A 27727-nucleotide genomic window follows, 5' to 3' on the forward strand; every position below is an offset into this window, starting at 1 on the left:
CAATGATTCTCTTTCATCATTGATGTTTCTGTCTCTCTCTACCTTCCCTTCCTCTCTGAAATCAATAATAATGTATCTTTAAAAAAAAGAACCAAAATAAACTAGTCATCAGAATTACCTTTTGGCACTTGACTTAGTTTTTCACAATTTAAATAGGGATACAAGCTGTTCATGAAAGATGCTGTTATCTTAACGCTTCGGTATTTTTGTGTTTTGTTTGTTGAGGTGTCACCCCATTCACCTATTGCCTAGACATGTTGTCTCTACAACACAGCTGCAAAACCCTGCAAGCCAGTGTTCATTTCCCCTGTGCTTCTTGTCTTGCAGACTTGGATCCACATGCTGGTCATCGTTGGTAGCATCTTGTCTTATTTCTTCTTTGCCTTGGCTTTTGGAGCCATGTGTGTCACTTGCAACCCACCCTCCAACCCCTACTGGATTATGCAGGAGCACCTGCTGGACCCAGTGTTCTACCTAGTCTGTGTCCTCACAGTCTGCCTTGCTCTTCTTCCCAGGTATGGTACTTGTTTTGTCACCAAGAGCATATGTGAAATCACAGCCCTCGATTCTCCACGCAACTGCTAAGAATGGATGATAGACTATCCAGTTAGCAGTGAAGAAGTCGGTCTGTCTTCTAGTTAAAATATTGTTTTTAACTGTTTTACCAGAGAACAAAAGTGACGTATGCAAAGGGAAGGTTTGTTTCTCATGGAAAACTCCAATCTGGTTGACAGTCCAGTCCACTGGATAGGGCATCTTTGCTGGTTATCCAAGGACTTAGATGCTTTCCTGTCTTTTTGTTCTGCCATCTCCTACTCCTCGTAAACACTTAAAACCACACAACTTTTCTTCCTTATTTGACTTCAGTTATTTTTCCCCTTTTAGGTGATTTCTGATATGGCATGGGATGAAAATGGCTCAGAAGTATGCATGGGTTTTTAATCTATAGATTCTTTAAAGTCTGTTACAGCTCTTCTTCTTACAGTTTTATAAAATCTGTTTAGCTGAAAACACTATAGAAATAGTTGTTTTATATTTTTAAACATGATATCAGAGTCAAAATGGTGATTTCATATTATTCTCTAACAGGGTTGACAAACTGTGACTCACAGATCAAATCTGGCCTGCTGCCTGATTTTATAAATAACGTATTATTGGAACATGGCCATGCTCATTAATGACTGTCTGTGGCTGCTTCTGCTCTACGGCACAGTTGAATAGTTGCAGCAAAGGCTGAATGGCTTCCAAAGCCTGCAATATCACTACCGAGGCCATTGGAAGAAGTTTGCCAACCCTGATCTGTAACACCATCATCAAGCACAACGGCCACAAACCTTTTTTGCTAATGGACATCCCTTCTAGAAATGCACAAGGAAACCCACCTGAGTCATTCTGCGGTGGTTGCAGTCGCATACTTAACAATTCCTCTCAAACGGAAGTGCTTCTGTAGTGTTCACTGTTATTCCCAGCTCTAAGATTTAAAATACTGACAAGATGAACTTGTAGAATTTATGAAGAAACAATTACTTTAAAGTTATAGCCTTCAGAAACTCCTTCAAGAGTATTACCATTAAAATTCTAATATTGCTGTGGTAGGCTGAAAAAATGACCCCCCTAAAAAGATATCCATGCCCTAATCATTAGGACCTATAAGTATTACCTTATGTAGCAAAAGTGGTCTTGGCAGATGTGATTATGTTAAGGGTGTTGAGACAGGGAGAACATCCTGTATTAGCTGCGTGGGCCCTAAATGAAATAGCAAGTGTCCTTATAAGAGAGAGGCAGAAGGAGAACTGACCAGACAAAAGAGGAGAAGGCACTGTGACCAGGGAGCCAGAGTTTCCTTCGCCATAAACCCAGGCATGCTGACAGCCCCTGGGAGCCGGAAGAAGCAAGGAGTGGATCCTCCAGAGGGAGCATGGGCCTTCTGAAACATTCATTTTGGCCCAGTGAAAGTGTTTTCAGAATCCCCAGCCTTCAGAACTATGAGAGAATAAATTGTTGTTGTTCTAAGCCGCTAAGTTTGTGGTAACTTGTTAACAGCAGCCACAGGAAACATGTAAGTTTTGCTACTAGGAAGATGGGTGCTGCTATAACAAATACTCAAAAATATGCAAGTGGCTTTGAAATTGGGTACTGGGCAGAGACTGGAAGAATTTTGAGGCACGTCATAGAGAAATACGGGACTCCCTAAACAGACTAAGATAGAAATATGGACATCGGTGCTTGCTGGTGAGGACTCAGAAGAAAGTGAGAAAGCATGATAGGGAAAACCTAGAAAATACATATATTATCATAAACAGGACATTGCTAGAAATGTGAGAGTTAAAGGCACTGCTAGCGAAGACGCAAAATGAAATTAGGAACAAGTTATTGGAAATTTAAGGTAAATGGATCCTGGCAATACGGCAGCAGAAAATGTAGCGGAAAAACATTGCTATTATGTGGAAAGCAGACTTTATAAATTGTGAACTTGATTATTTAGCTGAGGAGATTTCCAAGCAAAGTGTTGAAGGTCTGGCCTGGTTTTTTCTTGTTGCTTATGATAAACTGTGAGAGAAAAGAGATGAAGGAAGATCTACTGAAGTTAAAAGGAAATAGATTTAGGAAATCCTCAGCCTACCCAGATTTCGGAAGTTGCTAAAATCAGGAGACTGATTCTTTGGAGTATGCTCTAGAGAGGCCAAGAGTATGGCTGGACGACCTTTTGCCAGAGATTAGGAGTGTGACTCATGGATCCCTCTACCGCAGTGGTTCTCAACCTTCCTAATGCTGCGACCCTTTCATACAGTTCCTCATGTTGTGGTGACCCCCAACCATAAAATTATTTTTGTTGCTACGTCATAACTGTAATTATGCTACTCTTATGAATCGTAATGTAAATATCTGGTATGCAGGATGTATTTTCCTTGTTACAAATTGAACATAATTAAAGCACAGTGATTAATCACAAAAACAATATGTAATTATATGTGTTTTCCGATGGTCTTAGGCGACCCCTGTGAAAGGGTCGTTCGACCCCCAAAGGGGTTGCGGCCCACAGGTTGAGAACCGCTGCTCTTCCATCTCTACAGCCTTCAAGAGAGGAGATGGGATTATACAGGAAAGATCTGTGGAAGACCCTCTTATCTAATGGCATAGACCCCATGGCATACACTGGCGACCCACAAGGCTTTTGAGAATGCTATAACAGCATAAACACTGCCAGCTGCAGGACGAGTTTGTGGTAATTTGTTACCGTAGCTGTAAGCCATTCATAGCTAACATTTTTTTTGAACACTTGCTATGTGCCAACACTGCCTGCTTTACATGTACTTTCTTATTTAACCTAACATTACACCTATGATGCAGCACTGTTGGTATCTCTACTATTATACATTTTTGTTTATTTGTTTAACAAGCACGCATAAGGCACTCACTACTTCTTAAGTGCTTTACAAATATTAATTTATTTAATATTGTTGTCATTTCTATTTTATATTTTGCTTATCCTCCCCCTTTACCCCAAGGGGGCCACCAGACCACCCTTCTACTAGTTCTAATTGGTGAGTATTTTTTGTGTCCTCTGATGCATTTGAGGTGAAGGTAATTCCGTGATGCTTTTTGTAACCTAGGTTTATCTACCGAGTTCTTCAGGGATCCCTGTTTCCGTCTCCACTCCTGAGGGCTAAGCACTTGGACAGACTGACTCCAGAGGAGAGGACTGCAGCCCTCAAGAAGTGGAGAGGGACTGGAAAGATGGGTCAAGCGACGTCTAAGTGTGCTGACCACTCAGCTGCCAAGTCAGAGAGAGGAACCATGAGCGGCCCTTCTGTTGTCTTTGCCATGATGTCAGCAACTTCTTGTGCTGCTGAGCACGGAAATGTACATGAAACTGCCTTGGACTCAGACTGTTGTGAAACTAAGACCTCATGGTTGGCTGGACCCTCAAAGGGTTAAAAAGGCAGGATACCCTCTTTGGAGTTGCAAGGATCCCTTCGAGTCTGGAAGAGGACTTTGAAGATGCACCTCTACCAAGCAGGAATGACTCGGATTTCCCTTAAGGGTCATGAATATGTGACTGGTCTGAAAAAGCCAATGTGATGACCTTGCTGGTATGTTCACAGATGCATTTGTAAGAGAGGATAGGGTTTGACCTAGACAGAGTTTAGGGAATTAAAGTATTTAATTCAGAATCAAATGTTTTTATGAAACATTTTGGATTTTAAGAGAGCATTTTAATTGTCTTAGACATATAAGTGTTTTCGCTATTTGAGATATATTTATTTTACTGTGAGACCTCAAATTCCAGAGAAATGCTTTAACTGAGCAGACTCCAATTTGATTTGATTTTTTTTAAGAAAAAAAAAAAAGTAGTTGGATTGATTAGTTGGAATTCAGAGAGTTCCACATGAAGAAAGAAAAAGTTATAAATGGCTAATTTCCAGAGGAAAAAAGTTACAAGAGCCCTTTAAACGACAATGTACCTAAAATAGAATAATAGAATATAGTTATTAATAGCTTTTTATTTCCTGAGATGTTTTTGGTCTTCTGACTGAAGATGCTTAGACATACCTCTCTGTTCATTTCAGTATTCTCCTGCGGTGGAGCCTTCATTGGGAAGGGGCAAGGGGGAGGCTAGGCCTCCATCAGGTAATGGGTCAACCTGTGTGCAGATGTTCATTGGGGAACAGAAGCCATGGGTGAGACACAGAATCAGCTGAGCCCGTGGGCCATTTGGCAATATCCTGTCATATCCTAAAACTGACAATGGCCTGATCAAGATGAGACAATCAATTTCAAAACAATCATCAAGAGACTATTTGAGAGTTCATAGTCCTTGCAATGCCATACAACTTTTTGGGGCTTGTAACCTCTAAAAATGAGCTAGGAATTGAGACTAGGACAGGTGGTTCTCAGGATTCCATGAGGTTCTTAGAAAAATTTGTATTTTAATACATTTTAGAACAGAAATATCTATTGCAGGTTAACTGCTGTTGCAAATCATGTATGCTGGAACAAGAAACTAGTTTATACCAAATAAGGCCAGTTGTAAAATCATGTATTCTTGTTAAGTTCTTCTAAAATTCTACATCGGTTCATCTGAAAATTGTCAGCCACCAATCACCCAGAATTCCCTTCATGAAATCTCCATGCTAATGTTTTGTTTCTTTATCAAAGTTGTCTTAATGACTATTAAACTATTATTTTCAGGACTTTATCTTCTACCTGCTGCCTACTGTCCTATTTTTGTAGCCTTCTGATATTATTGTAAACAGTCTTTTATATAGACCAATTTCCAGAACTTTCAAAATCCCACATAGCTAATGGAAGTTGCTTTCTGCTTCCTTATAGATTTTTATTTTAAATAAACTGTTTAATAAATAATGTGATACAAAACTGTCATCAATCCTGTGGATACTCACTGAATCCAACTGTAATTGGTACCAGAACTTAGAAGGAAAATCTCTAAGTACACCTTTTACCAGAATATTGTTTGGGCTTTTTCTTATATGGAAAAATCTATGATGTTATATCACTTGTTATCCTCATAGTAGCTGGCATTCATTCCCTGAGATAAATCTTCTGATAAATAAAAAATTAGAAATATTTTCTCTAATAAATAAAGTTTTAGAATCTAATGATAAAGGAATGAGCCAAAAAGACTAAGAAAAACTGTCACGTATCTGTACTTAGGAGTAGATGAAACTCTGGAGTGTTCATGTGATGGGGCCACAATTCCTTGATTCCAAAATCCCAAGAACACTGAATACTGATTTTTTTAAATAAATTAGTTAAAAACTCAATGCCCTGGACAGAGGTGAAGCTATCATGTACTTAATATAATCTTTATATATTTGCTACAAAAATGGTATTTTCTTTCTGGATGTTAAAGTTTATTTTTAAATTTTTGACAAATTCTGGGTTCTTAAATACCATCTGCCTCCCAGATGAAAAGGAACTGGGATCTGTTCTAAGCCTTTAAATGGTCTCATTTACAAGTAAAAAACTCTTACACAGGTTACCCAAGCTGATGTGAACTGTTGCATTTCTGTATTGAACGTTTTTCACCAAAATTTGAGAAATTAACATAATTGCTCCTAGAAGCCAAAGAAACGTGCTTAATAGTATACATTTGGGGATGCAAATTTACCCCAAAAGACTTACGAAAGAATTGGATCCATTTCCTGAAATGTACTCTAGACATTAAAAATCCTTACACTCTTACCAGGGCTACAGTTTTTGTTGGATGCTCAATGGGTAATTTGAGAGTATTAGCAACCCTAATTCCAGACTAATCAAGGCATTATCTGTCCTGTAAAGTAAAAGAGCACGTTCCTGTGAAAGTCTGATAGAAGACAGGTATTTTGATTGGGGAGAAATTGGGTGCCAACTATTATATTGGGAAAGACAATTTTCTGGGACATACTATCCATGCTCCACACACATAAAAAAAGAGAGTATACCATTTTATTTGTATTAATGGTTATTTAAAATAAGTACAACATGTACATTTCACTGAACATCAGTTGAGCAAGGCTAAAAGTCATTACATTAAGTATGTACCTACAACTATAACAAAACGAAACTGACCCATATTCTTCAACTTCCATACAGTTGTGACCAAAGTCAATTGCTGGATGTCACATTCTCAATACATTTATACAAACTACAAAACAAGCGATGAATAACATGGAAAGTGTCAAGACAACTTTTTGGATTTCAAATATGTGTGCACGTAGAAAAGAGTACAAAAATACATGTATAAAACTGCAGGTAGTCTCTATGTGGAATGCGGAGGCAGTCCAGGTTGCTGGTGGAGCTTAGTAGGGAATCCTACTTGTTCCAAAGGCATTTGGATGTTGCAAAAATGGGTGCCTGACTGACTAAATTAGGTGCAGGTGATGACTTGTGTTCTGAAGCTTTTTAGTGTGGAAAAAAATAACCACTAATCACTAAAGATATTGATGTGGGTAAAGTGGCCTAGTGCTTAAAAGCATTTTTAAATTTTTGCTTTAATTATCGATGGGAAGAATTGGCAACACCAGATATTAAACATCTTTCAGGGAAAATTACAAAATGTTATGCAAAGCTTTCCTGTGCTTTGAGATACATTTCTGTACTTCATTGGTTGGACAAACTGGAAAATATTTCATGGGGTAAGGTCAATTTAATTTTTTTTTAAATTGCATCTCTGCAGTCTAAGGCAAGTTCTCCTTTGGCAAAGTAGAATCTCAAATTAAATTGTCACATAGGGGGAACCAAATAAAAATATTGTCCATGGATATTTTCCTAGTTTTTGAAATCTCAGACACTGAACAAACCCCAGCTATAGGGAAAGTTCTGTGGAGACTTTTCTACCACATTACAACCGTGGCTTAAATTCAGAACACGCAACCCTACCATGTCAGTGCTCACTGTGATGTCTAAAGAGCTCTGTGTTCAGTGTGTCTTGCTGCTGCAGCGACCTACAGGGATGCTACTTGTCTGTCGCCTCTGTCTTTCATCAGTGCTCAACATTTTAAAGACTTTAGAAGAGTCATAGTCAATAACTTAAGCATGTAAATTATCTTGGCTTTTAATAAATCAAAAGCAAGTCACCAAGGTTTATATGAAAGTTGCCACTATGCTATTGTACTTGAGAAACAAAAGCTGGCAAAGATTGGTCAGCCTGCATCTCAGTGTCCTTTTTTTGTGACTGGATAAGAGGGAACTTTATAACTGTTGCCCTGGCGCCTGCATTACCCTCACTCTCCAGGGCCGGCAATTTCGCACTAGTGGTCAAGGTTAGGCTGACAAAACAAAATAAGCTTTGCTAAAAAAAAAAAAAAAAAAAAAAAAAAAAAAAAAAAAAAAGACTTTCATCGAACTTGAAGTAAGAAAAATAAAGCTGAAAAATAAAGCTGAATAACATTAGCCTGAAACAAGCACGGAGGCGTGCAGTGCACTGCCCAGCACCCCTGTCCCTGTGCCCAGGGAGTGCTTTTCTGTACAGCTGTTTGCAGAAAGTGCTCCATAGCCAAGACCCCGTTCTCTCTGAGTGTCGCTGGCCACGTCTCTGGTCATCTTTGGAATCAGTTTAGGAGGAAGGTGTGAATGTATATTTGTCTCTCAATCCACTTGGTGAAGTAGGACACATTGCTGTAAACTCCAGGCCCCAGGACTTTGGAAAAGCAGACGGAGCCCCATGAAGTTAGGCCAAACAACGTCCACTGTCCTCCAGGCTGCTCACAAACAAGCGGCCCGCCGCTGTCCCCCTGTAATGAATAGCAGGGAACATTAGTCACGGGTACTTCAGAGCCCTAACGGTGTGCATGTTATCCTGAGGGTACACTACAGCCGAGCCCAGCTTAACCAACCTTTGGGGAAATTTCCGCAAAGCTTTTATCGTCAACCTGTGGAGGGACATGCTCTCCACTCCATAAACGGAACTTCCAAATGGACATTTGAAAGTCTAAAAGGATAGGGATGGCTTGGGAAAAGGCTATTCTTATTTTCTGTGAAATCAGAAGACATTTTTTTAGTTATTTCCCGTACTTATCAAAATATGTCATATTTCTTAAATGTATCAGAATCACTTCTCTCATAATCACACTCTTTAACTTTGACCCATTTTATAAATGTAGAAAGTACCCAACATGGAACATTCAAACTTACCACGTTCAAGATTTTGACTATGTGAATGAATGCATTAAGTAAAAGTATGGTTACTCTGCAGTCTAAGGCAAGTTCTCCTTTGGCAAAGTAGAATCTCAAATTCAATTGTCACATAGGGGGAACCAAATAAAAATATTGTCCACATACTGCATTTCTTAATAGTTCAGGGACCACATACTGCATTTCTTAATAGTTCTTAGGACCTTAGCAATTAGCATACTGAATGGAAAATACCACATAAGAATTATTTACCATAAGGTATTTCATTTCTTTATAATCTATATTCCGTATGAATAGAGATTTTCATTCTTGATACTTAAGTTTAGGTGTTGCACTTGACACATATTCGGTTCTTTTGCCACATATAATTAATCTTAAGACACAACAACTTTAGAAAGTTAATATTTGCTACATCTGAAAGATCAGAGTAGGTTAGAGGGTGTATTCTGCAGCGCCTCAAAAGAAAAGGATTGATACCTTAGAAAATAAGGAAGCAAATATGGTGGAAATTTAAAATACTCCTGGCACTGCAAGAGTTTCAAAGTTGGAAGTATATCTATGCTCATTCCCACTTGGCGACATTGAAGAACAACGGTAATCATGTTTACTGATACTTTTCTGAACACTTGCCCTGTATTACCTCGTTTAATCCTCACAAAATCCTTATGTGTTGATGACAGTAATAATGTGATATAATAATTATTATTAAATTTATTTTAGAGATAATAAAAATGAAGCACAACAGATATGGAACTTGTTTATTGGCAGGGCTATAATTTAAATTCGGGCAGCCTAGCACCAGGATTCCAACCCTATAATAACTAGGCTAACTTTCTGCTGAGAAATGTCAGCGAATAGGACTGCTGTTAAGCAAAACTGAATTTTTGATTGTGCTGTGAGCTTTTGGGGAGGTGGTGATCTTGACATCATAAATTCCTAATGCCATAAACCGAAGTAACGAGCGTAGACCATGCAAGGGTGTGAATAAATTGTTCTGCCTAAAGAGTCCAATTGGAAAACTTTAAGCAAAATTTACTGGAAATATCAGACATACTCCACATTTTTTTCTTCTCCCCTTATATAGGAGAAATGCTAAGATGCTGACTTTTTTAGGTTGAGCTATTCATTATGCCAGAGAGTTGATTAAAATGGGGCATGTTTACAGGTTCGCTCTACACTTCCAGATCAGAAATTTAACCCGATAATTATTTAGCATCTGCTCTTTGCAAGGTTCCTGCTGAGGCCCACACAGAGGGAGGCACTGTTTTTGTCACCGAGGGGCCGAAAGTCCGCTTTGCTAACCAGAATACCGTTACACGCAAGCAAAGTCTAAGGACTAAGGCATCCTCACAGGAAGGAGCAAGTACTTCCAGGTGGGGAAGAACAGACAAAGTGCCTTCCTAACACGCGGGTGTGAGGTGGGTTAGCGCGGTGATGGACATTTCTAAGGTAGAGAACAAGACGCGCAGAAGCAGCCATTCAAAATGACAGGGGGAAACAGCTGAGGCCCAGTTTGTCTGGTCTTTCTGGCCCTCTTTTCCTCTAGTAATCCTGGGCTTTGGGCCAAAGTTAATGTTTAGCTTCAGGACTGATCCCGATGATTTCTAGACCTTAACAGAGGGACCCACAGCTTCCAAAGGGCCCCATTAATAAATCGGAAAGACAATGAGAGGTTCTGGTGAAGAATCTTGCTTCAGACCTAGTCAAACCAGACCTAGCTTTGGTTTGTGTTGTGGTTGGTTTTATTCTCTACCTGGAGCTGTGTTAGAGAATCTCCGATAGGCAGTTAAGATCCCCGCAGTGCCGAATTCCCACTGCTGAAGAAGTTGGTGTGACTCGGTTCACGTTAGGCACCAGATATGAAATGCCTGTGCCTGTGTCTGTGCACAGCCTTCAGTTCTCTTTCAAGAATCACCTTCTTGCCCCTCCTTTGGAGAAATGTATTCATAGTCATCAGTGCGGCTAGATGGCGTAGTGGCCCAACACCGGGGCCCTGGAGCCAGACTGCCTGGGTCCATATCCTTACTCTACCACCTTTCCTGCTGTGTGATATTGGGTAAATTACTGAACCTCTCTGGTCCCTTCTTTTCTCGATCTGTAAACTAGAAAAACAATGAAACATCACAATAGGTGATTGTGAGGATTAAATGAGTTGTTATCAAGCATTTGGAAGAGATTCTGCAACACAACAGGCACCAAGTGATAAATGTTAATATTCACACAGTTACTCTTGGTTGAGTGTATATGCCAGACATCCCACACAGATAAGTGAAAGATAGGGGCTCTCACCTACACCAAACACCGTGCAAATTAGACTCAGTCCCATTTCACTCATGAAGAACCTTTCTAGAGAGGTTAGATAATTTCTCCAGGTCTCATTATTCTTACCAGCAGAGATGGGGTCCCACCCAGATCGTTCAGGCTGCAAATGCTGTGTAACAAGCCCTATACCATTCTGCCTCCCAAAACACTATTTTTAGATTTTAATTATATATACTTAAATATAAATAATATTTATGTATTATTTAAGAGTCCCGGAAATCAAACCCGGGACTCTTGCTTGGAAGGCGGGATTCCTCCATCCCTGCCCACCTCAGCTGGATGCTGTGGCCAAGGGGCTACAGGGACGGTGGCCTCATGAAGCTCTAAGGGAGCCAACTGTCTGCCTCCCTCTTTCCCCTGGCAACTAAGGAATCCCCACCGGGCCGTCTCCAGTCTGGGTCTGCCCACTCTGAGGCAGGACCACCAGAAGTGTCATGTTGTTATGCTAGGCCAGCGGTAACATCATTGTTGAATCTCTTCTTCAATTCTAACATGGGGCGGGGCAGCTGGACCTAGTCCAAAGCAGTGAAATAGCAAAGGTGCTTCACAGCCTTGGCGGAGAATAACTGCTGTCCCCACTCCGTCGTCAGCTTCTTTGAGCACTTGCCCTTTTTTTCCTTCCCTGGGAGCCAGTCCAGTGCAATAGCCAATGAGTGTTTACCAAGTAACAAAGAAGACGCTTCCCTGAACTGCTTAGTGAGCCTGCTCTACGAACTGCTGTGACCATGAATCCCATGGTCTGAGTCGCATGCAGTGACATTTGTAGACATGTTGGGAGTCAAGTGCAGGCCCAGACAATGCCAGTGTGACCACCTGCTGAGATAGAGGTGGCTCTGTCACACGCCTGGGTGGGGTGTTGCCTGTGCTTTAATGCCTTCACCCCAATGGCTAAAAATGCCCTTGGTATCCCCCTGCTTCCCAGGCAGCCTGGTTGGGGCCCTGGTTACCACTTGCTCCTCTTAGAAACTCATTAGTCTTAGCCCCTAAAATGGTCCCATGAGATGGACCAGAACAGCTGCTTTCCCTCCGGTTGCTGACACACGTGCTGTGCCCCAGGCAGTGGAGGAGCGAGCTGAAGGTCACCGGAGTGAGCCAAGGGCATGGAGGCAGTACGGGGACTCGCAGGGTCTTGGATGGAGGACATCACCATGCAAATACACATCTGCTGACAAGTCATTTTCCAAAAATGCCCCCGAAAGGCCTCACGTGAATAACAATGAGTTTGTGTGGGCCCCCTGGAGTTATTGCTGAACTGAATTACCTCAGTAATCAGCAAACAACTTACCATGCATGAGTCCACTGTGCCGGACTCATAGCCGGCACATATCATCCGGGTGGTGATGGTCTTCATGTCGAAGTAGGACTGACACTGCTCCAGAGAAATCACCCGGACTTCTCCCTCCTGCAGCTTGAAGGGCACTGGGTATTAAAAAAGAAAAGGGAAGGGAAGGGAAGGGAAGGGAAGGGAAGGGAAGGGAAGGGAAGGGAAGGGGGGAAGGAGGGAAGAAAATATTAAAAGAAGGGTAAAATGGCTCAAAATGAGGCTAACTATATATGAAATGATTACATTTTTATTCTTTACTTAGAATGTCATTTCAAAATCAAGGCTTGTTTGCAATCAGAATTTTCCAATTAGAAGGGTTGACGGCAATCCTCCAGTCAAACCCCTTTGTCGTATTGAGAAAAGCGAGGCACAGAGTGGTTAAGTCACCCGGGTAGGTAACTTGGCTCACACTTTCCCCAATAAAACCAACAGCCACTGCAATGAAATGGAAAGTGATCACCCCATGGCTCTGCCCCAGACAGGAGGCTGCCAGGTCTGCCGCAGGCCACACCCGGCGCCTCCAGCAGGCAGGGCCCGCCCTCTCCTCAGCTTAATGCCTGTGTCTCACCACGAGACCATGCGCTATGGGGGCATTATTTGAGGTAAGAACCTTTCATCCTAGAGGACATGACAGAGAGATGTTGACAGGGACAAAGCCATCCATTAGTATCCGAGAGGACTGTGTGAATGCCATCTTGCTGCAAAGTTCTCAAAAGAGGACAATGGCTTCTCGAAGCATGGATTCGTAGTTGCTTCGCCATTCTACAAATGGGGATGGGGATGCAGTGAAAATGCACAGGGGACCTTATTGGGAGAAGGAATCATGTTCGGAAAACAGTGTGATGAGGACAGTGAAAATTCCAGGAGTTGTCAAAGAATGGTCGTAAGAACAATCGCTAGCATGCATGGGGTACTAAGAGCAGGCCAGGCACCCCTCCTCGCCATTCTCGAGGCCTCTTGTCTGTAATCTTTACAATAGTCCTAGAAGTTAGACGGTTGCTGTTATGTTTCCCCTGTTTAGTCAGACTTTCTCACCGAATCCGCATCTTTGCTCCTCATGCTGCACTGTATTTGTGGCAGGTGCGATATATTACAGGATTGCTGTCAGTTTGATGTGGATATTGTGGGAGCAGTACGAGGAGAGGCAATAGAAAGTATATTCAGGTCTTATCGCTATTGCAGTACTAGTTGTAGCTTTTAGAAAGCAAGGTGCCAGGAACGGTGACATCACATGTCTGACCTTGCCTTTGACGTTCTTACATGTGAGCCTTTCAGACATCACTGACTTACTTCTGTCTATTGAGTTTTTCTTTTTTGTCATCAATTGACCATATAGAAAGGAAACTCAACTTAGCTCAACACTTATCTGACAAAATTAAAAAAAAAAAAAAAAGAGGCCTTCAAGTTGGCAGCTGCTAAGGTGGCTCACAGGACAGCCATCAGCATCGCCATTCCCGAGAGCCACGCACACCCGTGACACGGAGTGGCCTTGGAAAGAAAATGTCTCATGGGTTAAATTCATATTCTCAACCCTAAGAGGTCAAGCAAAATTGAGAGTCCATTTGGGGGCTGGGAGTAAGTAGGAAAAATGTTTCAATTTCTATGTTTTATATGTTCAAATCATCTAGGGCCGTGGTCGGCAGACTGCGGCTCGCGAGCCACGTGCGGCTTTTTGGCCCCTTGAGTGTGGCTCTTCCTAAGCCTTAGGAGTACCCTAATTAAGTTAATAACAATGTACCTACCTATATAGTTTAAGTTTAAAACATTTGGCTCTCTCGCCCTGACCGGTTTGGCTCAGTGGATACAGCGTCGGCCTGTGGACTCAAGGGTCCCAGGTTAGATTCCGGTCAAGGGCATGTACCTTGGTTGCGGGCACATCCCCAGTGGTGAGTGTGCAGGGGGCAGCTGACCACTGTTTCTCTCTCATCGATGTTTCTAACTCTCTATCCCTTTCCCTTCCTCTCTGTAAAAAAATCAATAAAATATATTAAAAAAATAATAATAAAAATAAAAAATTTGGCTCTCAAAAGAAATTTCAATCGTTGTACTGTTGATATTTGGCTCTGTTGACTAGTGAGTTTGCCGACCACTGATCTAGGGAGCCAAACTACTTTAATCAATTTAAGTAGGCAAATAGCAAACCAGTTTTCTTTGGAGAAGGACTTCCTGGTTGTCTTACAAAGGTCGACAAGACCAAATCACAAGGCAGGCCTGGAAGTTGGGCGCAGCCCTAGGCTGCAGGGCAGAATGCCTAACCGCTAGACAGGCACAGGTGATTGGCCTGCAGAGTGCAAACCACCCGTGGAGGCGGGTCACAGGCATGACTGACAGGTCTCATCTGGCTTGGCAGCACCAAAGCACTGGCACTGGCTCCCTGGAGAGAGACTCTCAGCCAGAGAAGCGTTTTGAGGCTGCCTCTGAGCGGGGCAGGAGTGAGTGCCATAGCTAACGTCTATCATTTGCGTGGGGAAGTGACACACATGCTCAGTGTGTACCATTTGTGTCTATACTTTTTAAAAAAGTTTATTTATGTCTTTTTAAAAATATATGTTAATTAATTTTTAGAGAGAGACGAAGGGAGAGGGAGAGAGAGATAGAAACATCAATGATCGGCTGCCTCCTGCACGCCCCCTACTGGGGATCGAGCCTCAACCCAGGCATGTGCCCTGGCCCGGGAATCAAGCCGGCAAACCTCCTAGTTCCTGGGTCGAGGCTCAACCGCTGAGCCACACTGGCTGGGCTGTGCCTATACTTTTAGAAGTGAAATGGGGGGGTTATTGCCAAAGGCTCAGAAGTAACTCGGGGTCTTTCCGTGACAAGCTGCAAGGCAACGCGCTGCGCCCGCCGGCTTACTTTTGCTGCCCATGTGGCCCCAGCCTGTGATGTAGCAGTACGTGTCCGGCTCCAAGGCCTGCTCCGCGCTGGGCAGGCAGACGGGCCGCACGTAGCTGGTCTCCTGGACCTCCGCGCTGAGCTCCACGATGCTGATGTCGTAGTCCACCACCGCGCGGCTGTAGCGCGGGTGCAGGATGATGGTCCTCACCCCGCGCGTCTGCACGAAGGCCGACGGGTGGTCGAGATTGTTGATGCCAAACACCACCGTCCACACGGCGGCGTTCTCTCTCCTGCAATGGTAATTCAGGAGCCATTGGCCTCTTAACCTCTCCAGAGAGAAAGCTCAGCTTCACAGGCATCTCAGGTGCATGGAGCAGGCAGGGGCATTTACTCAGTGGCAGGCACCGTGTCGGTGCGCACAGTAACCAGTCACTGTGGTTTGCAAGTTGCCACAATCTAGTTTAGACATGAAAATGGCACATTTGTGCTTCATGCAGCTAGCCAACATCAGAGATTTTCTATATCTTTTCTGGAGAGCACAAACTTTCCCTTTTTTACCCTTTTTGCTTTTGCTTTAGTATCTCAAATATTTCTCCTTTTTTTTTAAGGAAAGAATGAACATATATATAATGAACACCTGTAGTAGAAATCACCCTATTTTATCTTACTCCAGAAATAGCACAGCTAAGTGGCAATGTGGAGGTAGTTTAAAGGTCACCAAGTTTGTTCTAGGAAATATCACGCAACAGCGTCATTGCTGTTCTATAAATATTACAAATGTCTTACTTTTAATAGTGGGCTCTGCCCTTGGTATTTCTAAAGAATTCTCTGTGACACATGCAGTGAAATGACTTTAGGGTGACCTCAAGGAAATGCGTGAAGGGGCTGGATGTGAGTCAATAAGTCAGACCACAAGGCCTGTCCATCCAGAGGGCCATCGCCTCTCAGTTCTGCTCATTGGTGTCATGGTGAAATGCCCGGTGTGACCCGACCTTCTGATTGTTCAAGGGAGACCGAAGTTCTGGATGGCAGAATGATCTTTTCCAGACCACTCAGGTCATACCTACCCCACCAAAGCAAGAGACCACAGAACCCTGCTCAGGTGCAGATGCAGAGTGCATGGATAGGTAGTTGCAAGGCTAGGAGAAACAAAGAAGTAACTATGAAGTTTGGAAAGAGAAGAGCGCCCAGTTTCAGCAAGCCCCAGGAGCTATGGGTCAGCCCATATTTTAGGCCAACTGCTTGCTATGTTCTAGACCCAGACATTTCCACTGAAAAGGGAAGGAAGGCAGAGAATACCTCCACAGAGGGCAGGACCGTGGGGAGAGGGAGTCAGGTCAGTTACCAAGGGCTTTTGACAACCACACTGGCTGGCTCTCCACTGATGCTAAATAACAGCACCCCAGGGGAAGTATGGATATAAAATGGAAAATTCCCATTTTACTGGGCATTATTACTGAAAGGAATGGATCAACCCCGCACGTCGATAAAATGAAAATAAACAAACTGTGAATTACTGGCATAGTTCATAAGCACCTAGAAGATAAAAAATAGTAACCCTGAGGACACAACATGGGTTCAGTATGAAAAGTCAAATCTCTCACTTTCTTTTCCGAGTATATTAAAGGACTGAGATTGAGACAGGTCTGCCCAGCATGTATGGCAGAAAGATCTAGGAACAAAGAAGCTGAAGGTCCTGGTGAGAGGGCTGAAGTGACCAGCCCAGGGCACTTTATCAGCTGGAGAGAGAAAGGAGATGAGGAGACCACATTTCCTTGATGGGCTGAGATAATGGGGGAAGAAGTGCAGACAAGCAACAAAAGTCTTGTTAGAGAAGTCAAGACAAGGGTGACCTAGCAGGGGTAGCGATTATGGTCACACTAGAGGCCCGGTGCATGAGATTCATGCACTGGGGGGGGGGGGGGCCCTCAGCCCAGCCTGTGCCTTCTTGCAGTCTGGGACCCCTCGGGGGATGTCCGCCTGCTGGCTTAGGTCCGCTCCTAGCAGGAAGCTAAGCTGGCAGGTGGACATCCCCTGAGGGGTCCTTAGCACTGCTATGGAGGCAGGAGAGGCTCTTGCCATCACCACTGTGCTCGCCAGCCGTGAGCCATGCTCAGGGCTTCTGGCTGAGTGGCGCTCCCCCTGTGGGAGCACACTGACCACCACGGGGAAGCTCCTGCATTGAGCATCTGCCCCCTGGTGGTCAGTGCGCATCATAGTGACCAGTCATTCTACCATTCGGTCAATTTGCATATTAGCTTTTTATTATGTAGGAGGATGGTAGGATGATAGTTATTCATGTGGGTTTCCTGGAGAGAAATCAGATGCTTCCGACAATTACTAGTAGTTTGCCAGCCTAGGAAGGTCATCCTTCCATCTCTCAGAGGCGGAAGAAGGCAGGAAAATTGCTGTTCCGTTACCCCTGAAAGGCAAAGTCTTTCTCCCTTACAACTGTTGAAGTTGATTTCTTATTAGGGCATATGGAACTTGATCTGATCAGCTTAGCATCTCATGTTTTTAATTTTCATTGGGGATTTTTAAAGACCTCTTCATGGAAGAGCAAAACAAATTTGTGGCTTTTTCCTCACCAATATAATTAACAGAGACAGGCCTGAGGAGACCTACAGATGAGTCACACTAGGATTGGCAAAGTATGGGATCAGGATATGAAGTAAATCCCATTAACTGCAGCAATCGATGGCTCCAGCAGAGAGTAAGGCTTATAATTAGAAGTTCTCAAAAGCTTGCAGGGCCACTGGAGAGACTGTAAAATAGAATCAGAGTTATTAGCACACATTCAAACGAAGGCTTGTTTGAAGTTGGGCCATTTCTAGTTTCTTATGGACAAGCCAGGCCCCTCTTGACAGTTCTGTTGAGTTTAGTGTTCCATAAAATTTCACCAAGGCCTTTGATATCTTACCCATTTCCTTAATTATAAACACATATTTCTTCTCTATTGCAAGGCTTCTTCTTAACTGCACAGATCCGTCGTGAAAGAGGAGACTTGGACGCCACATACGGAAACAACAAACATTGGATCTGAACCTGGGTGAACTAGCACGTGGAGAATGTGTGCCCCTTAAAGACCTGTTGGATTCGTTTAGGTAACCATCTTTTGATGAATGTACTCTTGCTAGTCTAATCTTCTAATTACCCTGGAGTTATAAATCAGACCTGGAAAAGACATCCGGAAACATCTGGCTTCTTCTGAAACAATTACATTGCTGTGTATTTCCTGACAGACTACACAGACTCCTCAATAATTTAGGGTCTTAGACACTAAATGTTCTCCAGCAGAAGTACTGGTTTGATGTTTTATATTCCACTTTCCCAAAAAGAGTGATCAAATAACTGGATATACACATTTGCATTTCACAATCACTTATCACATTATATTCTAATTACTTGTTTAAGTGTCTGCAACCTCATTAGGTTAGCAATCCAAGGAAGGAAATGTGTACTCATCTTTGTAACCCCCACCTGGAACTGGATATACGTGCTAGGACTCTATTCCTTAGAAAGGCAAGCACCAGTGGGTGAGTAGCTTTGTATAAGGAGGTGTGTTGCAGTATTGTTAAAACGGTAGCAAATTGGAACTAACCGGAATGCTCATCAGCTGCGGAATAGTAATAAAAAAAGCTATGGTAAATCTATATTATAGAATATCATTTAGCTTTGGGAAAGAATGAGTTAGAGCTACATCAGTTGACCTGGAGGGATGCCGGCGATATATTGCTACATGAGAAAGTCACCTTACAAACACAAGTATAGAGTGGGATTCCAAATTGTAAAAGGAAGCAATGACACCTGGGGGGGAAATGTATGTTTATAGCTGTGCCAGCACATTCGCCAGGCTGTAATGGGGGGTACTGTGAGGAGGGTGAGGAAGTGAAGGTGAGTGTGAGAGGAGAGAAAGACAGTGCTAGCAAAATGCAAAGATACTCATGCCATAGTGTTAAGGGAAAAGGGAGAATGCATGATTTCAGTAATAATTTTTTTTAAGTTGACCTTTATCAATGTGTCACTTATTAATCCCAGGCATGATTCTCATGGCTGTACAGAGGCTCACTTAACGGCTGCACCACCCCTGTGACTGCCATGTCCTTCATTTCACAGAGGAGGAAACTGACCCAGAGAAGTTCATGAACTGGCCCATGGTCAGTAAGTGGCAAGTTTGAGAAAAAACAAGAATAGGCAAAATAAATAAATAAAATTCCTTTTTGTTTTTTAGAAATTAACCTGGGCAAATGAAAATAATCCATTAGGTGACAGGACTGTGACTTAATTTGTTTTAAAATTTCGCTATTGCTTAATATGACTTTTAAATAAAAATTATTAAAGATAAAATTGGTGGTGTGATGGTTATTTAAAAGAATGTCTTCCCCCTGGCCAGTGTGGTGGCTCAGTTGTTTGGCGCATCATCCGGTACAACTAAAAGGTGGCAGGTTCAATTCCTGGTCAGGGCACATACCCAGGTTTCAGGTTCGACCACTGGTCAGGCAGTACAGGAGGCAACCCATCAATCTCTCTCCTCACTCTCTCTTAAAAAAAAATGTCCTCAAATCCTTTGACACTCCTCCCTTGGAGAAGAGAGTTTTGTGTTTCTTCCTTTGGATCTGAGCAGCCCCACAGCAGAAGCAGTGCTGCATGTCTTGGAGGCTGGGTCACAAAAGGCATCGCATCCTCCTGGCTCCCTCCTTGGGAAGCTCACTGTGCCGAATGCCAGTCACCATGCTGAGTCCCATGTGGGGAGGAACGAAGGCCCGGCCCACTGGCAGCGCTGCCTGGAGAGTGCAGCTCCCCACCCCGCCTCAGACCCTTCCAGCTGGCGCTGACATTGCTGCCCAGCAGAGACAAAGTGCACCAGCCATGTCCTTCCCGGTGTCTGACCCCTGGATCTTCTGGGAGCATAATGCATGTTTGGGGGTTTTCTTTGTTGTTGCTCGGTTTGGTTTTCTTGCTCCTGACATAACAGGCAGGTGGATCACATGAGGACCTTCTGCAGTTATGTTTGTCAGCTGGGGGTAGGTATTCCCTTGGTCTTGCTTTTCTGCTCCTTTAGGCACATTGTCCTGGTTAATTTATGTGCCAATGTGGCTGGGCTGTGGTGCCAAAATATTTGGTCAAAGATTCTGGATTTTTCGGTGAAGGTGTATTTGGCTGAGATTAACATTGAAATCAGTGGGCTTTGAGTAAAGCAGACTACCATCCATAATGTAGGTGGGTCTTCACTGATAAAAGGGAGACCTAATAAACAAGCCAGACCTCCCCTGAGCAAGAAGGAATCCACCTAGCCAATGGCCATTGGATGTGAACTGCAATGCTATCCCATCTTCCGGCCAACCCCGTTAGATTTTGGACTCGCCAAGCCTCCACAATCATGTGAGCCAACTTCTTAAAGTAAACCTCTCGCTCTCATTGGTCTCTTTCTCTGGAGAACCCCGACTAATACACATATTGTACCTTTAACTCTGCTTCCCAAAGTCCTCACCAGTTCCTCCAGCACCCTCCCCTCACCGTAGTATCCCCTTGAGTAAGTCCCCCTTTTAACTCCACATGTATCTGATGTATTCAAAAGGGCCAGAAAAGACACCAATGCTGGCCGGGGAGTCAATCCACTAAACTTCCTATCCCTCCCTCTTTAGGACATAAATCATAAGCAATATCTATCCATCGCACGTACACAGGCTGACAACACTGAGGGCAGAAAAACCCAAGCAGATAGAGGCCCGGGAAGAAGATCATCGGTGGCTTTTGCACTGAAGGGGCTTCACTAAGAACCTAGGTGACAAAATGACCAGATCCAGGCAAAGCAAAGGAGAAAAGGTGCAGCTCACCCCTCGAAGCAGTGGGCGACTGTCAGGACCCACTTCTTGGCAATGAGGACGCAGCCACAGATGTGCCCACTGGGCTCACTCTGCAGGGAGCACTGCCAAGGCCACCTTCCAGGGCGACTCGTCCGGCCCCCGAGGATCCTCTTGTTCATTCGGGCAGCAGGGCGGCGCCCACAGTCTACCAAGGAGCAGGAGAGGCAGAGGCGTGTGACTCACCCCCAAACCCAGCTAGACGCTGTCACGTGCAAGGGATCGTTTTTCCCCTGAGCCAACCCAGCTAAATGAAGTTTATGCCCCACTGGGACATCATTCATTCTCTCACCTTGTTTAGCGCACAGAAGAGAAATCTTACTTCTGCTGTGGCAAGACTGTCTGGATTTGGAAACATAAAATGGTATAATATTAAGTTACATTCATTGTTCACTTCAAACACTACCCGTGAAAAGCAAGCCATAGGTTCCACCCTTGCCTGAGGTCAATTCTCACGGCAGGGCTGTTGTCAGAATCACCTCGGGATGGGGTGTACAAAGGACGTGTACTTTTTCTAGTTTATTTAATATCATCGTAATCAAATTTCACATTTGTCAGAAGGGGACCTATTGTTAGCAAAGTTTCCCACCTCATCTTGGTTGATGAAACCACCCAAAATATGAACTCAAACCATGATTTTTCCAAGTAAGGAGGAGAAAGTGGGGGGAGGATTGGGCTGCTTCTTAGAATCTACAGTGAGGGGACCATGTCAGATTTTTATGCTCATGGAGAGGCATGTATGTCAAAAAATTTTGAGAACTAGTTTGAAATAAATAAAGTATTATTTAAAAATGTTAGAGAATGGATAAAAATTGAATATTTAAATTGTCAAATAATCTTGCCAAGACTATTAGATTATGGATCTATGACTGGCTGGCAGGTAAAAGGGGGTTAACTTTATTTCACATAGCTCTAGATGGCAGAGTCAGAACTAATGGTAGAATTCATAAGAAGTGTGGGCTCAGGAGAAGAACTTTCTAAAAATTGGAGTTAACCTTTGAAGGCAAGAACATGGCCCATGTTTCAGCACCTATCAATGTGGCTGCACCAGAAAATTCAGTGTAGGGTACATCAAGTTTTAATCACAAAGCTCCTCCAACCATGAAGCATTTATTTACAGTGTAAATTAAAAAGACAAAAAAAAATTGGGGGGGACTGTTAGATATATCATGATGTGCTTAGAATCCTAGACATATACATACATAAGTATATATCCATCCCTACATATGTCATTTCTACATTTCTTTTTGAAGATTTACTGTATTTTCATTTCTTGCTAAATTTGCATGGGGATCTGTGTAATTATTTGTATACAACAAATTACATAATACATAAAAAGTACATTGCTTTTTGACTTCCCACAACCTGAAGTTGTATCTCCTCCTCCCTCCCTCTTTCTCTCTCCCTCTTTCTCTCTCTCTCTCTCTCTCTCATTATCCTTAATTTCTTTGAAGCACTTCCCAATATCTGAAATTCACATTGTTCACTAGCTTATAGCCCATCTGCCCACCTATATAATGTATGTTCCTTGAGACCAGGGTCCTTGTCCCCCTAATTCTCTTCTATATCCCCTCAAAGCTTAGCACTGAACTTGGCATGGAAGAGACACTCAATAATTAATTGCTTTTTGTTAGATCCAAAACCATAGCTTATACAAATAGGAAAAGACAGCAAAGACTAGCCATCTCAACTATTTATAGTATAGGAAACTGTGATTATATATATAAGATCCCACATCTAATTAGTAAGCCAGGACTCAAGCCAGTTCTACCAACTCCCAATTCAGAATGAGATATTTTATTTATTGATTTGACCTGAGAGGGCTTCTCCAGCATTCCCAGTTTGGGGAAACATATCACACTGTTGAAAGATTCAGGTCATTGTTCTGGAGGAAGTACTTCAGTTGACAAATATTCAGAAATGTGGCTGCAGAGTTTGGTCTATGGGGAAAATGTCAAGGCATTCTAAAGAAAATGTCCCACCTTTGGTTTTCTTCTTTGGAATTCTTAAGCAGTGTCTTCCCTCGGACTTATTCAAAGCTGTGGGGTCAGAACCTGGTTGGAATTGAGAGGCTATCCGTTCCTATCTCCGGGCAGTGAGTTTTGAGTTTTGAGCAAGTTATTTACATATTCTATAGCTATGTCCCTATCCTATCTAATAAAAGAGAAACATGGTAATTAGCCATACGTCCGCTACCCTTCCCATTGGCTAATCAGGGCAATATGCAAATTAACTGCCAGCCAAGATGGTGGCCAGCAGCCAGGCAGCTTGAAGTGAACATGAGGCTTGCTTGCTTCAGTGACGGAGGACTCCAGTGTTCCCCGCCTGCCGCTGCCGGCCTCTGAGCTTGCAGTTTGAAACATTGTTACAAATATAGAAGCTAAACAAAATCCCAGATACCTGCTTTCAGCCAGCCGGGATCTCAGAGCTGGAGTTGAAATAGTGTTTCGATTATAGAACCCAAACAAACCAGATACCTGCTTTCAGCAGCAGAGGCATAAGAGCTGGAGCCAAGCCTCAGAGCTAAAGCTGACCCAGAATAAAAACAGGAAAAAAGAAAAAAAGGAGCAGTTGGGAGCTTCAGTCACCCGCCAGCCTGAAAACAGCCCTCAGCCCCTCACCCAGACTGGCCAGGCACCCCAGTGGGGACCCCCACCCTGAAGGGTGTGTGACCAGCTGCAAACAGCCATCATCCCCTCACCCAGGCTGGCCAGGCACCCCAGTGGGGACCCCCACTCCGATCCAGGACACCCTTCAGGGCAAACCAGCTGGCCCCCACCCATGCACCAGGCCTCTATCCTATATAGTAAAAGGGTAATATGCCTCCCAGCACCGGGATCAGCGGAGCCGTGAGGCCTCCCGGCACCAGGATCAGCATGACAGGGGGCAGTGCCCAAACCCCTGATCGCCCTGCGGCTCTGTGTGTGACAGGGGGCCGGGCCACAACCTCCCTATCAGCCCTGCTCTGTTCGTGACAGAGGAAGGTGCCCCAAGCCCCTGATCAGCCCTGCTCTGTGCCTGATAGGGGGGAGCTTCCCAATCCCCTGATCGCCCTGAGGCTCTGTGTGTGACAGGGTGCGGCGCCCCAACCCCCTGATCGGCCCTGCTCTGTGTGTGACAGGGTGCGGTGCCCAAACCCCCTGATTGGCCCTGCTCTGTGTGTGACGGGGTAGAGCCATAACCTCCCCATCGGCTCTGCCCTGAGTGTGACAGGGTGCGGCGCCCCAACCCCCTTATCCGCCCTGCTCTGTGTGTGACAGGGGGCGGTGCCCCAACTTCCCTATCGGCCCTACTCTGTGAGTGACAGGGGGGAGCTCCCCAACCCCCTGATTGACCCTGCTCTGTGCGTGACAGGGTATGGAGCCCCAACCCCCCTGATGGCCCTGCTCTGTGAGTGACAGGGGGTGGCGCCGCAACCTCCCATCGACCCTGCCTTGAGTGTGACAGGGGGCGAGGTCCCAACCCCCCAATCGGCCCTACCCTGAGCATGACTGAGGGTGGCATCGCAACCTCCCGATCCGCCCTGCTCTGTGCATGACAGGGGGTGGGGCCCCAACTCCCCAATCAGCCCTGCTCTGAGCCCGACCAGGGGCTGCACCTAGGGATTGGGCCTCCCCTCTGCCACCCGGTAGCAGGCCTAAGCCAGCAGGTCGTTATCTCCCGAGGGGTCCCAGACTGCGAGAGGGCACAGGCCGGGCTGAGGGACCCCACCTCCCCCCTGAGTGCACAAATTTTTGTGCACCAGGCCTCTAGTCTATATATATAAAAGCCTAAGGGCCATTCGACCATTTGACTGGTAGCTATGATGCACACTGACCACCAGGGGTCATACGTTCAATGCACAAGCATGGAAACATGGAACAAACTGATGAATCTCAGAGGGAACGGGGGAGCAGAGAAGGTGGGAGGAAATTAACCAAAGATTTTATATGCATACTAGAGGCCCAGTGCATGGATTCTTGAACCCGTGGGGTCCCTTAGCCTGGCCTGTGAGAATTGGACTGAAACCGGAAGTCTGACATCCCCCAAGGGGTCCCAGATTTCAAGAGGGCACAGGCCAGGCTGAGGGACTTCACCGGTGCACAGATCTGTGCACCGGGCTTCTAGTAATGTAATATGCATCAACTTCCTTGACTTATCTTTCTCCTACAAACTAGACAAGGGACGTGGCTGTTTAAGATGCCATTATTCTTAGGGGCAATTTTCCACAGGTGCACTTTCAAGGCTACTTGATCCTAATTCCATCCCATGTCCATTTTTTTCTCAGACCTTCCGAGCTTTAATAGTTTTCATTACTTCAATTCCCTTTGTTAACTAGTTACATGTAGCATTGGTATGAAGTGCAAACATGGAATTCATTTCAAGTAGGAAGTGAAAAATAAACTCCAACATTATATTGCAAGTTCCGTCTCCTTCACCACAATAGTTTCTGTAATCATCATTAAAGGAAAACATCATTCCCAAGAGAGAGAGAAAAATCTATATCTAGAAAGAAAAAATAAAGTCAAGCGATGTTGAAGTTAAAGCCAGCAGCCATTCTGTGGAAACTCACTATTGCTGTGACAAATGTGCATCATCTCAAGTGAGAAAGAGAGGAAGGGCCCGGATGATAGATTCTCACTCTGTAATGCACATGACTCAGCTCTTGGGAAGGGTGTCTTACCCTTTCACCAGCAGTTCGTGCAAAGTGCTCCCATTGAAGCTCTCCCAGTCGGAGTGTAACGTCAGCCACTGCTGGTCTTGCTCCTGTTCCTGTATGAATTCGGTCACAGACGGTTCTCTGAATGAAGGGTAAAGACCAGTTAAACAGTCAAACCACAGTGATCTTTGGCCAGACCAGTGATGGCGAACCTTTTGAGCTCGGTGTGTCAGCATTTTGAAAAACCCTAACTTAACTCTGGTGCCGTGTCACATATAGAAATTTTTTTATATTTGCAACCATAGTAAAACAAAGACTTATATTTTTGATATTTATTTTATATATTTAAATGAAATTTAACAAAGAAAAATCAACCAAAAAAATGAGTTTGCGTGTCACCTCTGACGTGCATGTCATAGGTTCGCCATCACTGGGCCAGACAGTATCATTATTTGGCACTTACTCTCTTTCTCCCCAAAAAAGCATTAAATTATAAATCAATATTTCAAGAGGGGGATTTGTATTTGAAATTTGGCATGAAATGTGATCAGCAAGAGGGGAAGTTACTATAAGTTTACTAAATCAAAAAAAAAAAATTTCCAAATTATTACAGCTGTTTTAGTCATTCCGTCTGCTGACATGTATTTGAACTTGGTGAGGTGTTAGATTTCTAACGTACATGATGTAAAAATTCCAATATCTAAAATACAAGAGCAACTTTAAACAGGGGTCAAAAGTAAAATGAAATTTATCTGGCTAGGTGCTTTTTTTTCTTCTCTTTTCTTGCCCAATGTTATTGTGCAATGTAGCAATACCTTTAAATAAAAATAAGTAATAACTAAAGAGAATAAATGGCCATTCAGTGTCTACTTAGATGGCATAAGATTGTATGTAGAATTATTTTAACATACTGCAAAATCCTTATGCACTAAAAATTGGCAAGGACCCTGAAAAACAGAGACAAGAGTTAGACAACATTATTTTGTTCCTGACCCACATTCTCACTCAACTTCCGCCAACATTGTCCTGTGATTGTCTCATTCAATCATTCAAATAAATATGGTTACACTGCATCCAAGATTTGAAACCTTAGGTTTCTAAAGTATTTAGGTTTTAGTGTAAAATATCCTATTTTTCATAAATCAGTTGGTTTATTTAGGGAAGCCATATTTGAAGAAAACCTTTGGGGATTTTATCACCTGATACAAAAAAGGGTAGAAGAGGTAGAGGAGTTAGTTTTAGACAGAAGGACGGGGTGCTTCCTCTGAATCTGGGAGGCAGTGGGAGAAAAGGAAGCAGGCCCTCTGTTGGCCTTGGAGAAGGAGAGAGAATCCATCAGGAGAACTAAAATCAGACAGCCTCCACTTATCAAGTAGCAGGGGTGTGTGATGAGGAGGAAAGTGATATGTTTATGGAATCGTTCCCTGGTGGGATATTTTGGAGAAACACATCAGAGATAACTTAGAAGAATAACAAGCAGCGTTAAGGGTTCAGAAGAACCTGGAAATCTTGAAGCTGTGGTAGCGTCAAGTCTGCATGCGTAGTGACTTTCATTTTTGATAATGGAATGCTGATAAGGGGGGGCACAGGAAAAGGAAAAAAGTTAGGTTCAGTGGCAGTGAAAGAAAAATGATAATTTCATCCAATTATTAATTATTTTAAAATTGCTATAAGGGGTGGGAGGATGGGCGGAAGTGATTAACCAAAGACTTGCATGCATATATGCATACCCCACAAACACAGGCAATAATGCCGTGAAGGCCGGGGAGGGGGCGGGAGCATGGTGCAGGGGATCAGAGACAACTGTAATACTTTAAAGATAACATTTTTTTAAAAGAAAAAGAATAAAAACCTTACCAAATCCCATTACTTTTAAAAAGGGAAAACCCCTCTAAAGAGAACATTTGATGATAGAATAAAAGCCAAAGCTTAAAAATGAAACAGTCCTTAATAATGAATGGATTCTAATCATTTGATTTGAAAACAAATGGCATAAACCCAGACCACACTTTAAAAAAGAGTTGCACCAGGTTTAAATTTATTTAGAAACTTGGGAGAACCGTTAGATGATTGAAGACCTCACAAAACCTACTGCACAATGAGGAT

General features: G+C 43.5%; 2 protein-coding genes across 14 annotated transcripts in view; one reads left to right on the forward strand and one right to left on the reverse strand.

Annotated features, from left to right (window-relative positions):
- Nucleotides 1-5385, forward strand: part of ATP10D (ATPase phospholipid transporting 10D (putative)) — a 77340-nt gene extending 71955 nt beyond the window's left edge. For 8 of the 11 annotated variants that reach the window (XM_036332977.1, XM_036332967.1, XM_036332988.1 and 5 more), the window contains 2 exons: nt 328-515; nt 3615-5385. In XM_036332977.1, coding sequence (XP_036188870.1) covers nt 328-515; nt 3615-3939 — 513 coding nt within the window. In that variant the 3' untranslated portion in view covers nt 3940-5385. Of the gene's footprint in view, nt 1-327; nt 516-1089; nt 2870-3074; nt 3227-3614 lie in introns of those variants that run through there. The other 3 variants (XR_004971614.1, XM_036333026.1, XM_036333034.1) reach the window with 3 other exon arrangements.
- A 2422-nt stretch (nt 5386-7807) lies between these two features.
- The window catches only part of CORIN (corin, serine peptidase), a 206567-nt gene continuing 186647 nt past the window's right edge, over nt 7808-27727 (reverse strand). Inside the window, exons 17-22 of one of the 3 annotated variants that reach the window (XM_036333055.1) lie at nt 25646-25762; nt 21275-21324; nt 20956-21130; nt 15137-15408; nt 12245-12378; nt 7808-8237 (exon numbers count right to left, since the gene is read on the reverse strand). In XM_036333055.1, coding sequence (XP_036188948.1) covers nt 8055-8237; nt 12245-12378; nt 15137-15408; nt 20956-21130; nt 21275-21324; nt 25646-25762 — 931 coding nt within the window. In that variant the 3' untranslated portion in view covers nt 7808-8054. The remainder of the gene's footprint in view (nt 8238-12244; nt 12379-15136; nt 15409-20955; nt 21131-21274; nt 21325-25645; nt 25763-27727) is intronic. The other 2 variants (XM_036333065.1, XM_036333075.1) reach the window with 2 other exon arrangements.

Source organism: Myotis myotis, unplaced genomic scaffold, assembly GCF_014108235.1.
Source record: "Myotis myotis isolate mMyoMyo1 unplaced genomic scaffold, mMyoMyo1.p scaffold_m19_p_1, whole genome shotgun sequence".
Classification (NCBI taxonomy): Eukaryota; Metazoa; Chordata; class Mammalia; order Chiroptera; family Vespertilionidae; genus Myotis; species Myotis myotis.